At 37.6% G+C, this 17,814-nt stretch overlaps 1 protein-coding gene across 1 annotated transcript in view; it reads right to left on the bottom strand.

Moving 5' to 3' along the window:
* TMC1 (transmembrane channel like 1) overlaps positions 1 to 17,814 on the bottom strand; it is a 62,598-nt gene that overhangs the window by 8,787 nt on the left and 35,997 nt on the right. The window contains exons 10-14 of the mRNA XM_067316045.1: positions 14,507 to 14,651; positions 12,289 to 12,483; positions 6,658 to 6,837; positions 6,283 to 6,435; positions 4,841 to 4,969 (exon numbers count right to left, since the gene is read on the bottom strand). Of these exons, the coding sequence (XP_067172146.1) occupies positions 4,841 to 4,969; positions 6,283 to 6,435; positions 6,658 to 6,837; positions 12,289 to 12,483; positions 14,507 to 14,651 (802 nt within the window). The remainder of the gene's footprint in view (positions 1 to 4,840; positions 4,970 to 6,282; positions 6,436 to 6,657; positions 6,838 to 12,288; positions 12,484 to 14,506; positions 14,652 to 17,814) is intronic.

The following is a 17,814-nucleotide window of genomic DNA, read 5'->3' as shown; positions in this document are numbered from 1 at the left end:
TACCGGCATTGTCTTGTCAAGACTCTTGTTGCATATTATCAGTGAAACATGAAACAAATTAATATGACTCAAAGACAGCAGGCAGACTTTAATACAGCTTGCAGCATTTTATTGAAGATCCTTTCGAGCTGTTTGTACAGAGTAAGGTGCTAAAAGAGAATAAAAATAATTCTGGGTACTGGGTAAATTTTGAAATAATAATTTGTCAGCTTCCAATTGAAGTGGCTAATAGAGATTGTGGTGGTCATCTAGTCTGCTCTCCAATAAAGTACAAGCCACGAGGCTTCCCTGAACTAATTCCTGTTTGAACTATAACATATCTTTCATATTTTAAATTTAACAATTGTGCTGTTGAAGAATCCATTTTAAGCATTGATAGATGGTGCTAATGGTTAACTGGCTTTCCTGTTTAACATGTATGTCTTATTTTGTTCAATTTTTACTTCAAAACCCAGTCATTGGGTCTCATTATTGCTTTGTCTGCTAAATTGAAGAGCACCATGTTGCAAATTTTTCTTTCCAGTGCAGATACATAGACTGTCATCAAATTATTCCTTAGTCTTCTCTGAACTATTCATCTCATTCTGTTTTTCTAAACCCTAAATCATTTCCACAAATCTTCTCTTACCCTGTTTACTAGTGTCGCTCTAATTCATGAACACTTTTCAATTGCAAACACTGAATACACTGCACTTGAGCAAGGACTGAGATGCACAAGCATTCATTTGTCTGCACACGGTTGCGTGTGTGCACACCTGAACAAAACTTTCTGGTAGGAAATAAAAGCTGTAAATTTTTGGTTCACACCAAAATGTTTGATTCAAGCATATTATCCATAGGGTTTCACCTTGTCACAAGATTTTGTTTAATCAGCTCTCTCATAATTGTCAGTATACTACACCACAGCTGGTGACTTGCATGAGTCACTGTAGTGGGTGGGCAAGAAGATCATGAATGATATATACCATCCAGGTAATAATTACTGATGACTGATAGAGGGAGTAAGGGCATGAGGTACAAAAATAACTATTCCCTTGAGGTTGAACCAAGTCAAAGATATTCTATTAAAAGGGCCAAATTAAAGTCACTCTTTTGGATTGTACTGTTGGAATGTCTGCAGTCCCTGTGCTCTTTCTACATAGTTTTCTGTGCATGTACAGATATTTATGTGTATGTTTGCATCAAACTGCTATATTTATGTTGTGTGTATTTATGAATTTTCTTCCATACAAGGAAAGATGAAATAGACTGGTAGTCCTTGACCAGGCAATAGTTGACTAAAGGGAGCTATACAGAGGGGTAGAATATCATAAATGATGTGGAGAAGGTAAATAGCATCAAACGGACCTGAATAATGTGTCACTTTTTCATAACATAGGAGCTAGCAGTATCAGATGAAACTATCTGAAATGAATTTTTAAACAAACAAAAGGAAGTACCTTTTTACACTGCATGCAAATTAATTTGTGGAATTCATTGCCAAAGGAGGTTTGGGTTGTCAAAAATATTTAAGGGTTTAAAAAAAGTCTGAAAATGAATGAACAAAAGCTACTTTTGTACTACTTTTGTAGCTTTTGTCACAGCTACTAACCACAATGGCACAGGTACAGACTCTTGCTTAGGAAGATTTTAAGATCAGAGCCTGCTAGAGATTCAATGGTTTTCAGTCTGCACTTCCACTGCTGGCTGCTGGCTGAGAGAGGATACTGGACCTGAGGAATCCAGTATAGCCACTCTTACATACTGCCAAACAAAAATTTCATTGTTTTATTAATAATAAATTGGATTCCATAGTACCAATGGAAAATATCAGTTGAGTTTGCTAAATATGTGTTGCTGATCAGGGCATAAACTGTCAAGTGAACACAGGGTGATTTTCAAATTTAACTCTGTCAACAAAAAGAAAAATCTGGACTTGACTCATCCATGGATTCCTAGTTCCTTATAGTCTCTGACAATGTAAAGACTTAGAAAAAATTGCATTTCAAGTGTTCCTTTAGATCAATTTCTAGCGCTTTTTGCACAGAAAGAGCAGCACAAAGATTCCAGGCTACAGCACCGACTCTGAATCCTTAAATCAGGAATCTCCGAGCCTTTTAAATGAAACAGATCTAATTGTATTCTTTCTGTACAACTAATATATTCCTAGCACCCCCTACCAACAAATGCATTGTTGATGCTCTGAGAACAATAATATAGCATGGAAACGAGTCATCCCCTCACTGATGGATAAATACGCTGCAGCTCCCATTAGCAGTGCTTGAACCCTTCTCAGGTGGGCTGTGAGGTTCACTGTCCCTCCTTCCTGACAGTCAAGAGCCGCTCCCTATACTATCACTCTCTATCTGTAGGCAGCTGGCTGGCTGGAAAGAAGGATAGTATCTATGCAGCTCTTTAGCCCAGTACTTCAATTAAAACACTCCACTTTATAGGCTTTGCTCTATCGATTCAATTACCATAGCATATTCCTTTAATATAACTACTGACAAAAGAGCAAACAGCAAGAATTAAGCCTGAAGTGTTAATGGGCAAACTGGTGTTTCTCCAACTGGCAACCCCAATTCAAGCCATACTGTCCTACAGCACACTGCATGGCTCTCAGCTCTGGGAAGCTGGAAGCATCGCACAGATCATGCAGTTAGTAGCCCCATTCAGTTGCTCTGGATATCCTAGGGCATCTCGAAGAGCACTAGACACTGTATTTCAGCAGCTGAACTCTACCCTTAGTGAATGCTTTAAACCTTGTGAGTAAGGTTTGTACCTTACTGTAAAATTCAGGATGCTAACTTTTGTACTACCCTGAAAAGAGTGAGGGGAAAATACCAACTGAGTTTCTGTGGCAGCATGCTCTGTCTCTCTGCCAAGTCAAATGCACAATGGGCAATAGCACTTTGCAACACATAAGGATATCACTTTAAATGTATGAGTAATCCCATTGGAAATTTGCATGCTCCAGTAGCTTGCTGACTGGAGTATTGAAGAGAAATATCCTTTGACCCCTTAGAGCCTCCCTATTGCATAGCTTGCTAGCTTTGAGCATCCCCTTACCCAAAGACATCTTCACTGAGTTCTTCATTATGGATACACCAAAGGGTACAGTGAAAGAGAAGGTTCCCTGTAGCCTACTCCTCTCAGATACATCAACACAGACCAAACCATAACTAAATCTGAAAGCTTTTTCTAAAGCCTACATGGACATTTGTAATTCCTGCATTTCTCAGCTATGCAGTAAAACTTAAAGGTTGTCAACTTTGGCTTTGGATGCCAGCAATATGGAGATCGTACTCTGCTCTGCATCACCTTCAACATCCTTCTCCAAAAACAAATACTGCTACCCCTCATCTTTCTCAGTCATAAAGAGCAGCTGATTCAGAGTAAATGGCAACAGAGAAGCAACTTCAGGAAGCTCAAAAGGCAACAAAAGGAAAGTGAAGCCACCTTAAGTAAATGGTCTGTCCTACAGTCTTCAGAATGACTTTCAGGCTTGCATCCATTTAGGCTCTTTCATTGATCTTGGATATCTTACTAGGGAAAATGTCCAGACTACCACTTCAGCATCTTTGGAAAATATGAAATCTGAGCTACTTCTGGTCAGATGTAGCCTTGGCTACAGAGATTCGTGCATTCTCCACATCCAGACTCAGCTATTACAATGCCTGCTGTACATATGAAAATATGAGAAGGCTCCAGAGGCAATTTAAGTATATGAAAATACATTGTTCCAGTGCTCTACAAACTGTGCTGGCTCTCTGCCCATACTATGTTCAAATTCCAACATTTGATATTGGTATTGCAAAGGATATGACTTGTTTGTCCACAAGCTGTCTGGCTGGTTGTTTCTCCCCAGCCCTATACCAGCCCTGGTTGAGACTCCCTGTCTCAACTAACAGTGAGAAAGCTGAACCTTGCTATAACAGCTGAAATTTCATAGTGGTTCAACAGTAACAGTGAGATTGTAATACCAGAAACCACAAAAACAACAAAATTTGTCCCTGAGTACTAATCATTTCCCTAAAGATGGCTTTCAGTAAAAGAAGAAAAGCATGTACTTGTGAAGGTAAAACTCTGAGGAAGCGAGGACAAATAAAAGGATGTCAGGACAGCTATGACAGCTGTTCACACACACATAATAGAGAGAGCTTCATGTGACTTAGCTCTTTTCCATAACAGTTAGTATGTACAAGATAGGCTTCAGGAGGGGCTTCGCAAACTTTCCTGGTACCCTGGTAAGTGCCTCACAGGTGAAAACTGCAGCCATCAGTGCAGCTATCTTAGCTGGCTAATTTAAACCTAGCTCAGATCTGCTTAAAAGAAAGAAAGTCTCTCCAGAGTGAGGAGCTGGCATACCCACATGCTTATGCTATGGGACTCATTAACTTTGTTTCAGCTAAACTAATTCCAGCAGAAAATATAACTAATAAAATTTCTAGAGCAACTTCTTTCATATTTTTCCCCACAAACACTGGCTGCCTTAGTATGTTAGAAACCATTTAAGAGCCTGACTGAAAGTCCACAAAAATCAATGAGAACCTCTCCATTGTTTTCTGTAGAACTGAGGATGAGGCTTTAAAATGGAAACAAGTCAAAAATGTGTACCCAGTTTGCTTACACAATCAAATGAATAAAAACATATTTCCTAAGGTTACCAAAGCCTATGGAACAAGGTAGATATAAAGACAAAAGTGAGAAAAGCTAACACTTAATGTTGTTCTGGGATTTTGAAGGTGTCATGTCTAGTCAACTATAAACTCTGGAGGCTTGATAGGAAAATGTAATTCAGTACAAAAATGTCAAGTGATAATCTGACGAAGACATTTAATATAGCAAATCAGATACTTACAAATCCATACTCTAAGTCCCAGCACCAGCAGTAATTGAAAAACCTAACGAAGACAGCTCTCAAGAAATCACCAATTAGAATCGTGATATATGTTGTCATCGTGTCAGAGACTGTCAATCGCACAAACTCCTGTTAAAGCAATATTGTCTTTTAAGAATATGTTTAGGCAATTAATAATTATAATAATAATGAAATAACAGACTAGATCCCTAAATGTGCTTACCCCAATTCAACAAAGAAAAGACTCTCTGCTCCTCCTCTACATTCATCAATTCTGAGAGATGCCAGGAGAAAAACTACCTCTCATTTGTTGCTCTAATTTGTATTCATATTTTCTCAGTCAAGACTTCCAGAGTATAATCAGGTTGGGAAAAACTTCCACCCAAAACTGCTGCTAAAACGGAATTCTTTGCTGATATCTTAAATCCCTTTTGATCCCTATAACATTGGGAAGATTCATGAAAAAAAAGGGCTTACTTCCTATAGGAGTACCAACTCTCATGAGAGAGATATGGAGAGGAAGTATGGAGAGGAAAGAAGAAATTCCTGACAAAAATCCCCATTTCTCTAATATCCTTTCACTAAACCCCAGTAAACCCTACTGTATCAGGCCTTATCCCCAATTGTGCAGAAGACTCTTATTCTCTCTGATCTCAAGGAGAAAGTTAACACAGTGATGAGCTTTTGGTGTTCGTCGCTTGTCACTCAGTGCTAGTTGGAAGACCAGAGAGGCTGTTTTCTCCTGCCTGTCTGCTCCCAACCAGTGCCTTCTCCAGGACTGGAGATAACCAGATAGGGAGACTGAGAGAGTGATGGAGCAACAGCAAAAGGTTGTGATTTAATAGTTTATTCAGTCTCAGGAACAAAACAACAACAACAAGAATGAGGTATGATCAAACAGAGGAATAGGAGATGTTGGGAAAGTCTTTGGAAATGGCATATTATATGAATAGGTCAAAAAGTATGGATGTCCAATTGAATCAAATAAAATGTCTGGGCAGATTTACCATTACACCACTGCTGTTGTATTGCAGCATGCTACTTGGCTAAAGATAGAGATACCTTCTCAAATGCACACTGCTGGCAAGATCTGATTTTATGTATATTTCCCTGCTGAGCTACTCATTTTTTCTCTTTGATATAGGCCTATTTTAGTCAGAAATTGATCTTGTCTGATCAACATTCTAATATCAGATGCTGTCAGCTATCAGGAGAAACAAATGAGTTTTTACTAGACAGGGTTCAAAGAAACTAAAATAACTTTTTCTCAGCTTTGTAGCTAAGGAAAACATAGGACCTTGTCATTATCTTGTCCCATATCTTCATTTCACCACATCTTTTTCTGCCTTAATGGCACCCAAAAACTAAAATAGAGAGGGATTTTATATGATATCTTGTAACAGATTATGATCTATTTTCAAATATTAGCTCAGTTGCATTACCTGCCCTACCATTGTTTCCCAGCATGGCCCTCTGGGGACATCTGCAGGGTCCACCTGTATTGGAGGAGCAGTCGAATTTTCTGGAATAGTACCATTGTATAGACTAGCTTCCCATATTGTCATGTTATATTTGACTATCTTCTCTTCTTCCAACTGAAAAATAAATAAATAAGAAAACAACATTATGAGCTTGTGTTACCAATTCTCAACCCTTTCTACCCCAAGACTCCCATTTCCAGCTCAGGCATGGACATATTTCACAATATAAGAGAAGAAATTATCTGCTTGACAAGTCTGCAACATGGCTGGAAATCCATGTCATTGCCCTGCTACATGCTAAAAATGGTGAAAGGAGGTCCACTGTAAATAGCTTGCCTTGAGATTGATTTCATCCATCAAGGCAATAATGAAAGTGTAGAGATTGCCAAGGAAAAGAGCAAAGATGCGTCCCAGCTGCCATCTTAGAGCTATTCGAGGGTGGTAGTTTTCCAGAGAACTGATTACATCAAAAAGTGTTGGACAGAACATTCCTAAAAGTGACATCACCATGTTCACCTAGGTAAAAAGAAAAAAAAGAAATGTACCGTGAAATGTTAGAGGCATGTTCTTTGATTATTGATTTGAGAGAAAAGTATTTATTTCCACTACTACTTTTTAGTTGGTATTTGATTTAATGAGAAACAAAATCAGTTTGGGGAGTCACAGGATGTTTTCACAAAAAAAAGAAAGGGGTAAAAAATCAGTAGTAGTCTACCATAGATGGATATATGAGGTCTTTTTTTTATACTGTACTAAATTAAATTTATCTGATATCTCACCCCAAATTAATTCTATGTGTCTTTGCTGCATAGGCAGATTTAAGTCAATCCTTCTTCTGCCTGCCTGTTGTTCTTTGAAGCCTCTAACAACATTAACTCATCAGCATAGCAGTATGGAAATGGAATGAGTTTACCAAATGCAAACTTAGAAAAAAAGAATAGCTAGCTTTCATAAAAAAGTTTGAAATTCAACATGGATTATACATCCTACAGAGAACAAGGCATTCCAAGGATCTAACATTCCTAAGTGGTTGCTAAAATTTATTTCACATCTGCTTGAAACTTTTGGTGAAATAGTGTAAAGTCTAATTAATTGTGTCTGCCAAAAATGAAAATAACTGAAAAGGTGTAAAAGTGCAGTTTTTCAATTTCAAATAAAATTTCATTACAAAAAGTGTATTTTCAAGGGATTAAAAAAACCCCAATCAACAGAAAACACTGTTTCAAGCTAAATGACACAGGTTAGTGGAAAACACAGAGATGTTTATTTAAGATGACTCATATATGAAACAAGTAAGAAGAAAAGGGTTGATTTAGTCACAAAAAACATAATTGTTCACAGCACTCTAATCTTCCAATTGCTACGAAACTAGCATATCTTAGCCATTCTAGAATACTTCTTGCTAAAACTGATACAAATTTTAATGCATTTCGAACTTCCTACTATCATGAGAGTTAAGACTGGATCTCGGTTCTCAGAAGTCATGTGACAGCAGTAAGGCACTGTGCCAACAGATAAATTCATCCGGTTCCAAATTTGCACATTCTCACTCTTACAAAACTTTTTCTGTTGGACTGGTGATTTTAATTAAAAGAAATAAATGTCTTTCCTTTTCCTGTTTTTCAATTATTTTTTTTAACGAGTTCTATCTAGAGCTAATTACTGGATTTTTGTATTTATAGGCAATCAGTAGTACATTCTGAACATGTCTTGTGGCACTGTGTAAGAAATAGTCATAGGCAGATTTTTAATGATCACAGGAATTCATTGATGTTTCCTATGTATTTAGACAGTGTTATTTGTCACTGGGATTAGTTTGTTAAAATAACAATAAGTTACTATTCTTTCATAACAGTCAAAAAGAAAGAAACGAACAAAAACATGTAGCTGCCATCACCTGCAGTATTTGGCTTTATAACTGAAAAGGTAGGATTTATATTTAAAGCTCCTGTAACCTTGACCTTATTGTTTTAACAGCTGATGGGTTTCATACCTTAATCTGTTTAAAAAATTTTTTTCTCTTTTATGGAAATTGTGGATCTTTTTGTTTTTTGGTACCTCTAGAAGACAGTATTAAGCACTAGAATATTAAGCTCTAGATGAAATGTTAGTGCTTAATACATTGGTTATTTTTTCATAACAGTAAAGTATGCAAACATTTTTATCTTAAAATCTTCAAAATATCTAACATATTGTTTCTAACATACTTTGTCTCAGTCTCCACTAAGCCAAACAATTAATGCCCAATATAGCGGCAGATGGCAAATACAGACTTTCCTGCTGGAGCCAGCTACAGCCAACATGACCAATCATGAATCCCTAAAATATAAACTTATTGTAACAGGCTGCATATCCCAGTTATCAACTGAAATACTCAGTCCTGTTGTGATCCTGGTGAGTCTCAAATCAAAATCTTTGCTAAGTCTGGTCTGTCGTATCCTCTTGTGGCATTGAGTACCAGGGGGCAAATACGAACATAACATAGGAATAGACATTCTGGTTCACACCAGAGGTTGGTCTAGCCTGACAGGTGTCTAGAGCACAGCAAGAACAGGGCAAACACATTGCTTTCCTTTTTTGTTTGTTTGTTTTTTAACCTGAATCCTACTTGACTCATTTGATGTCACTTAGTTCTAGTGCTAGAAGACTTAGTGATGTGCATTTTGGAAGAAAAGGTATGTCCTACAGTAAGTTTTAAATATAGCACCTGCTAACCTTACTGAAAGTTTCCTTGCTGCATTATTTCAAAGGCAGGACAGAAGTCACTAGTTTTCTTTGTCCTTAACATTCAGTATTTTCTATATTTTTATTATGTTCTCACTTTTTTACTGCTTATCTAAAGCATGCATGTTCCTTTGCTTTCTATGTTAGTATTTTTCTATGCCTTGATTATTCATGTTCCTCATCTTGGGAACACTTCTAATTCTGGAGAAAAAAATATTATTGGGATGGGAGGTGAAACAAGGCACAGAAACTTGCCAAGCTGAAAAGTGGGGAATGATTGTAACCAAAAGTGCAAGGTTTTACTGAGAAAAATGTAACCTATTGAATTTTCAAAATCCAAAAATTTTGATGGGTTATGTGTTTCAAAAGCATAAGCATTTCTCATACAAGATTCATAGATATATTTTCTTTTTTTTTTTTAGTTTGTTGTAAAGGATTTTGTTGGACAGACAAGAAAAGCAAAAGTACATCTTCCAATGAATTTTAGCCACATCAAGGGTGATTTCAGAAAGGGGCCAATTTATATTCTGGATTTTTTGTCAACTCCAAGCTCAGGTGCTGGAGCCAGATTTTCTTCTGCTGCTTATATCGGGGACAGTGCCAGTGTTCTGTGTGACTTAAAAATTATAGAATGATATGCCAGAAGAGGGGCAACATGCCAGCATGCATGCCGGATAGAGTTATACTCGATAGGCAACATCATCTTTTATTCAGTATCTGCTGAGTGAATCTCAGAAACACTCTCTGCCCCATGGAGATGACATTTCTCAGTAAGAAGGGAACAACAATCAAGAGGCACCCACTAATTAGCGAAAACTGTGGTTCCAAACACATTTTTTTATTCTTTTATCTCTCTGAGAGATTAACTACTGTAGAGACCAAGCCCCTGCATGACACTTTGAAAGCTAGAAAATTACAGCTTATACAAGCCTTTCTGTTTTTCCAGCTGCTGTGAATTTGATAAGAAATGCTGCAACTGAAGTCACGTCTAAACACCAGCCCCCCCAGCACGTTAAACTGTGCCAACACAATATTAAACACGGAACACTGTCTGCTTGTTGGTTAAATGGTAAGTTCATTAAGAGTAAGCAGTTTAGTTAAAATAAATCATTTCTTCCACCAACAATGATTGTGGTTTGTTTAGTATCTGCTGCAGAAGGCAGTAATAGAGATCTGTTTTTCTAGTAAATACAGTTTCATTTTAAAAAGTAATTAGAGTAGAATTTATATTTCATAATAATAAAAGTTGTCTGATGATTTCTAGAATTAAAACTGAGCATTGGTTTAACAACTTCAGTATAAATGCACTGATCTACTTCATCTCCACTGCTAGGAACTCTAAGATAAATAGCAGGATATTTTTGGCAAAAATTCTATGGAGTCATTTAAGCTTGCAAGATATGAAATGTGAAATCTATATATTTTTGCACCTAGAAATTTTTTTTATGTATATCACCTACCTTCGCCTTTCCCAAATGATTTGTGATTTGTCCACAATTACCCACCAGGCCACAGCCATGCATGGGGAGAGATGCAAAGCCTGATGAAATCCCGTAAGAGCCCTGGTCTGCCTTTTTCCCATTATTTCCTTTCCCCATCGTGGGCTGTTTCATATAAGCCATGACCCCACAGGACTAGGTACTGCTGCGATGGAGAGGAAGTTAAGTCTCACTGAACCTGAGACTAGTTTTGTGTAGTTTTGCAGGAGTGTGCCAGAGGAGAATAACCAGAGAGAAATATGGCATATGTAAGACATGTACTTCAACTGTATGTAAGAGGTATACTTTCATTTGCTCTAAACAGTACATCAAGTGTTAATGGTCTTTTTTTGATTAAAATCTCAGTGTTTCTTCATGATACAAACATAATCTGGATTTAGATCAATCTAGAAAATAAGAAAAAAATGTTTAAATGGCTATTAGGTAGAAGGCAAAATCATTTATTTAATTAATCATTAGCCTCCAATCAAGAGCAATATTGTGTACCTCACTAGCGTGTTCATTACCTGCCAATAGGTAGCTCTAGTCAAACCCTGGCAAAGCTGCCTTATCCACCCTTCTTCAGAAAGACATGCTCTATATCTTAGCTCTGTGATACAGAGCCTCCTTAGCAGGATTTTTTTGTAAAGCATACAAACAAAAAATCCCCTGAAATGTAAACATGCATATGTTTAACTGCTTTGCAGATTGCAACATAAACTAATATAACAGCTTTTGGTAGCACAGTTCTCGTTATCACAGATCTGTTACCACACCTTTTGAACAAAAGAAAACTGAATTCCTCCTGAATTGCCTTCATTTGAGAGTCTGTTGTCACACTTAGAGCTCATGTTGCTGACTTCTGTTTCCCATTAGAGAAAAATGAAGTAATTTTTTTCAAGTAATTTCATCCAATGTCAACAGCCTCATTTCCAAAGACAGATTGCTAGTGTTTTTTATGTTAGTTTCTCATTTGGTTTTTGATGTTCAAAATTAGGGAGTGACCTTCCTTATTCCACCATTATTCCATCCCAGCAGCTTTGGCAGGTTGGCATCCTTTTGCCTTACCTTAAATCAGGTATCTATTTTACCTACTAGTTCAGAATATGAGCTTTAAATAATGAACAGCTAGTTTCACAACATACACAACCGTGTGTTTGTTAAGAAAGTAAAATCTGCCCAGGTTTCCGTATGGCAATGCTGACTTCAGGTGCTTACTGCAAATCATCGTAACACAATTTCTTTCACTATATACCTCCATTAGGCAGGGCTAGATCTGTCCAAGAGGCGGTCACCCTAAAAATGACATTGGATTCTTGAATTGGGCTGTTGGAGCAGGAAGGTATAAGTTTCACCCTGTTGCTGCACTGCAAAGTTATGTTCATGAGGCCCCAGACAACTTTGGGCACAACCACACACCAGTCAGTTTGCCTGTACCAGACTCAAGAGGAAATCAAGAGGACAATAGGCTCTTTGGAGGGATCTTGTGAATCCACAGAGCAGCTGAAAAACCATCTTAGTAGTACAGAGAAGAAAAGGCAAAAGCATCAAATGAAAACTAAATATCAAGGGACATTTGAAAGAAACAACAAAAGAGTAATCATTCTAATGAAGCAGGAAGCAGGGAGACATGAAGAATTGCTTTGTTAGACATTTGCCACCCACACCCAAAGTATTTAAATTCCAGGAGAAAAAAAAGGCAACATGCAGAGCATAGGAACACAGTTTCAAACCACATCTATTATAAAAATGTGCTAGCACGAACTTCATTTCTTTCCCACCACCCGTAGTTCTCCAGACCTTCCAGGGCAAATTTCTGGGATCTTCTCACAACAAAAAAGATGAGGTAGCCACTCCCAGCAAGTGTGCACAGGGCCAAGAAGTTAGCAAGAACCCTCAGGAATCGAGTCAAGTGAATATTTTCTTCTTTTCGGCTCTCCTGCTCCTCCACAATAGCTTCCTGCGCTTGTTAGAAACAAAAGAGTGTTATTAGCAGCACTTTCAGAGTCAGTCTCAACAATGTCTCTTTAGCTGTTAGAAGTCAGTTAAATAAATTGTGAAGATGCCAATGCATGCCTGGTCACCATGTGTGGAGAACAGCTTATATTGTCTCAGAAAATCTCTTTTGGACCCTGGTGGACCCTGGGGTTTTGGCTCCCCAGAGTTTGTTTTGCCTCCAGTGACCATGTCTTCATGGAGTCTTGTTACACCTGCACTCGTGCGCCAAAAAGCAACCAACACTTTCTGTCAGCTTGTGAGGTGCTGTAAGGCTGAGTGACCCAGAAGGATAAATGTGTGACTAGCTGCCACAAAAGGAACTGTCACACTTAAAAATATGTGCATCTGTGAGAAATGGCAAAATGTTTCATTTTTAGAGTAAGCAGTTCAGGAGGAATAAAGACAGGAATCCCAAACAAGGCAAAAAGTGCATAGCTATATACTGCAGAATAAAATGTTTGCCCCACATTTACCCTTGGCCAGGACTGATAAATATCAGGACTGTGGTGTAACTTTAATGTCTAGCTCCCACTTGGCCAGCAAAAAGAGCTTTCTCTCTGAGATGTCCTTGTGAAAAGGGGGTTTAATTACAGCTTCTCACTTCAGAGAGGGAGATCGGTTGCCCAGTGGAGAAGCTAAACTCCTGCACTGTAATTATTATTATGTAAGTCTCTGCTTTTCTTACCACTTTTGTTTGTTACATAAATGAAAGGCAACTGCAGCTCTTGAGCAAAACTCCCATGGCCTCACTCAGGCCCAAACTTCACACTTTCTCTCTCTGGTTCCTTGCTTGTTTGCAAAGATCATGGTAAAGCTGTGTGGGTTTATTTCTCAAGAATAAGTCTATCTCAACCAGTTTATATTCTTCCCCATATAGCTTTCAGCAACTAACCCTAATAGGTGTGCAGGGAAAGCTCACAGACCTCGAGTTTTTCCAATCAGTATTTCTTCAATATTTGTTTTCCTGGGACCTTTTCTTTCCACTGTCTTTGACTGAATTTGTTGTTTTCTGCCTGCAGTTGGGAAGGTGGGCAGGGTGAGGTGGTATACCGGCTCTAACATCACTAATGCAGAACAGAAGGGTGAGGTGGGCAACTGGAAAATGCAACTACTGTTTGGTCCTCCAGCCCCCGTGTCGTATGTTGTCAGTGTGACCACAAGTCACACTCACTCATTGCCTCGTAACACCCTGCTGGAGTATTCCCTGTACATTATTATACTGAAAATTACAGTTTCCTTTAGAAATTGCTTTGGCATGTCCCAGTGACTCTGGTGTAGTAGCATTTTCTTCAACCTTCAACAAGTAATGTACCTCCCCTCCACCATTTTCACTGTGGTGCACCTCATATCCTGTCCCAGATCCCTCACAGAGTTACTGAGAAAATCATCATAGCCTAAAACTGAAAACAAGCCTGAGAATGCCTTGTATTGCATTGCAGACTGAGCTATGTTTCATAATTCATCTGAAAATAAAGCTTTCTCTTATGCAAGGAAGGCAACCTTTTTTTCTCATTGAAGTGAAAGTATAGACTCAAAATTCTGAAGCAAATTCTTTTGATAGGATGAATAGCCCTTTTTAGACAATGATATTGCTATCAAATGATATCTCATCAGAATAGAAAGAGAAGATGATAATGACAGCTTGGCAAAATGTCACCAGCATTAAAAAAGAAAACTGATATAAGCATCATAGATACCGGAAGCCACCAAAGATGAAGACAAGGAAAACATTATTTTACAGTAGAAACATTTTGCTAATACTGCAGTCACAGAGGACACAAAGGATGCTTCTTCCCCCACAACCAAAACAAAAGAGTTGTGACGGCAAGACACAAAGACCCCATCCCACAAAGGTATATAGCTTCCCAGTTCAAATTTAAGCACCTAAATCCCAGACACACTTGATATTTGACATTAGTTCTGTCTGGTTCGCATCACTGTGAAAGACAAATCAGTTTACCTCTCCTTAATAAGCTCTATTTTACCTTAAAGCTTGTTGTGATGGAAGCAAACTTATTATCTGCTGTCTCAGGATTGCCTATCAGGTAGTCCCAGCTTGTGAACATTTTCCAGCTGAAATTAAAACTAGTATCATCCCCACCACCATCTTCATTTGCATTTCTTGCCATTCTACAAAAGCCAGAAAGACACAAAAAAGCCCTGTTAGAACTAGTTTTGCTATCTGAGCTTAATTTTCAAATTGCTCCTAAAATTCTAACTTTGTTCTTAAAGAGCTACATTATTATTGCTGTCAGTCATGTTATACTAAATCCAGAAAGTTCAGTTTGAAACCAGAATGGAGAAAGATGGAGAAAGGATTTTCATTTTTTTAGACAATTCATGTCATCATTGCACACATTTTTGTGTGCTTCTTTCATCAGCATTGCAGAGGAACTCTGCTGGATGAGAAAGTCAATAGAAAACAAGATGTCAAGAAGATCTCTCAAATAGAAAGCTGTAGAACATCCTGAACTGCTGTAGATTTGATTAAAGACTTCACAAAGAGAAAAAAAATAAGTCTAAAATAACTAGCCAGAACAAAAGCTGGTCATACTAAACCAAGAATTCCCTAATACAGCTATCTATCTTGCTTTTCATCTCCTATGCACTTATAAATAAGATTTATAACAATATCCACAAACACGGAATTATTTCCTCAGTGATTTGACTTCATCTGGACTACTAGATTCTCTATTTCAAGGTGTAATAACATGCATTATACATACACACACACACATACAAACACACAAAACATACATGTATTATATATATTTTTTATATTATATATATAAAAAACAATAATTCATGCAATAACAGTTGTCCTATTTCTGCATAATTTATCTCTTAATTCAACTCATTAAGGACAAAGGTGGAATATATTGGTAGAGTATAAACCATTTAGCCCTGGGTTCTTCATTGCTTTCTTGCTCAGGAAAATCCACTGCTTTTTTAAAGTTGACTAATGCAGCAGAGTTACGTTATTAAAACCAATATGTTCTATGCATCAGGTTTCTAACATCACAGTGAAATATATATTCTCAAACACAGTCAGAGAACAATAAATAAATAATACTGAGCTGGCATAAACCCATGCCACTATTTTTGTTGTTATGGCCTAAATACGGTGGGACAAGGATCGTGAAAGGGTGTTGGGAGGATCTGCCCCACTGCTGCTTTCTAGACTAAGATAATTCCTTCTCAAGAGTTTCTAAAAGATAGCAAACAATCCAGCGGTAAGAAAATCTATTTCCTAGAAAAAAACAGGCCAAAACAATCGTTTACAAGTTGGTCAACAACAGGAATTTGGATATTTAACTGCATATTTGTGTTTACTATTGCCATTCAGCATGCCAGTGTAACTGGCTGTTAGCGTATATAAATAGTATAACTTAGGTAATTTTTAGGATGAGACTAGATGTATTAGGTACATGTTCAGTGTTCAGATTCTCCAGAACACTGCTCCATCTTAAATTGTTTCATAAGTCATACCTTCTATCTTTTTTAGATGTAAAGATGCCCTTTTTATTCCTAAATACTCAAGAAAATGCTCTCCAAAATCATATTTCACAACTTCTGATCTGAACAATATGGAATCTAAATGTTGCCCTCAGTTAAATGGAATTAATTCCAACTAATGTGTTTATATTAACAATTACTGAGGAGCAAGCAGAGAAAGGAGTTAAAACCTTCTTCAAAACTTTCTTCATTTCAGTTTCTCAAAACATCTCTATGATGAGCCAAGAACACAAGGTGCCTGAAGGAGTTGCACAGGTCCCTCCCTTGTAATTAAAACAAACTGATAACTTTGAGACCAGAAATATTTCCACTTTATATTATGCACTGGTAGGGTTGCAGAGAGGTGCCTTAAATCTAAATGTTTTCCCCAAACATAGTAAAATTCCTCGTACTTTTTCCTCCCTCTTGCATGGGGTTATGCCCTTTCCCAGGTCCCAGTCACATGCAGAGCAATGCTAGCACCCCCAGTACACCACCTTTTAGCCTGTGTGCCAACTGTGCTGCTTTCTGGGGAAATGGCAACAAGCAGAAGATTGTAACAACCACTCTTGAGATTAGCTAAATATAGATCAGCACTAGACTCATGCGGCCAGGTAGAAAGTCAGTACATACAGTGTATGTTTTCCCAAGGGTATTTCCTTTGTTTGGGCCTTAGGGACTCTCTGCTGGAAGGACTTTTTTCTTTTTTTCCTGGTCTGAGCGGCAGTCGCTGAAATTTAATTCTCTGAGACTAAGATAATTCTAACCTTCACAGCTAGGCTATCGAAGAAATATTTTAAAAGATGCTCGCCAGCTAAACCAATGACTTTTTCACTGAAGTAGGTTGTTCTTTCTCCAGAGATACACATGTGTAATTGAAGAAATTATTCTTCTTCCAAAATGCCTCTCACCCTATGCAGGAAACCATGAATTATTTGAAAAATGGAACATGAATTTATCCAATGCTCATGAAAGTGAAAAATACTGGCTTCAGCACAATACAGTTCAAACAGATTATCTGCAATTTTCTACTCTATATTCACAAGTGTCCTTGAATCTTAACCTGCAATGTTCTGAATTTTTTCACCCTAGGCATATTCTAAAGCCACCTTACTACCAAACTGCATTTATTGTGGTAGGTGGTTGTCTCACTTGAATCAAGGATATTAAAGATTATACTCAGTAGTGACATATCTCCTTTGAAATTAGCAGAATTACCGCAGTTTATTCCAACAGTGAAACTAGCTATAAAGTATGACTGAATAAGTATTCTTTTTATTTCTGATCCTAGGACAAAATTGAAGTCCAGAATGCAAGATTGAAAAGGCCAGTGTCTCACAAATTGTACTGCTGAAGCCCTGTTTCACTTACCCATATGCTTCCTACTGTTTTTAATGTTATGTTATTAACATTATATTAAATATAGTTTTCCTTGGGAAAGTACTGTTGGAGATTATTTTGTCTGCCACAGGACACTAAGCCTTTACTATGACCAATAGCATTAATTCTTATACACCACTGTGCAAATATGAGCTAACTGCTATAGTCTTGCTGAGAATCATTTACTGCTGCCTGTGAGTTATACACAGAATTATTTGCCATATGTTTCTTCCTTTCCTGTCGTCTTCCTTCTTAAAAGAATTTAACTCCAATAAGGTATTGTTAAAGGAAGAACAACTGAATTTCCTCGATGTAAGCTGACATTCTGCTCAATGGAGAGTACTACGAAAAGACGGGCCAACAGCTCTGTTCCTTACCTTATGTATTCATTTTACACATTTAAGTTGCAGGAGGGATG

This window comes from Apteryx mantelli, chromosome Z (assembly GCF_036417845.1).
Source record: "Apteryx mantelli isolate bAptMan1 chromosome Z, bAptMan1.hap1, whole genome shotgun sequence".
Taxonomy (NCBI): Eukaryota; Metazoa; Chordata; class Aves; order Apterygiformes; family Apterygidae; genus Apteryx; species Apteryx mantelli.
This window is presented reverse-complemented; position numbering and strand designations above follow the sequence as displayed.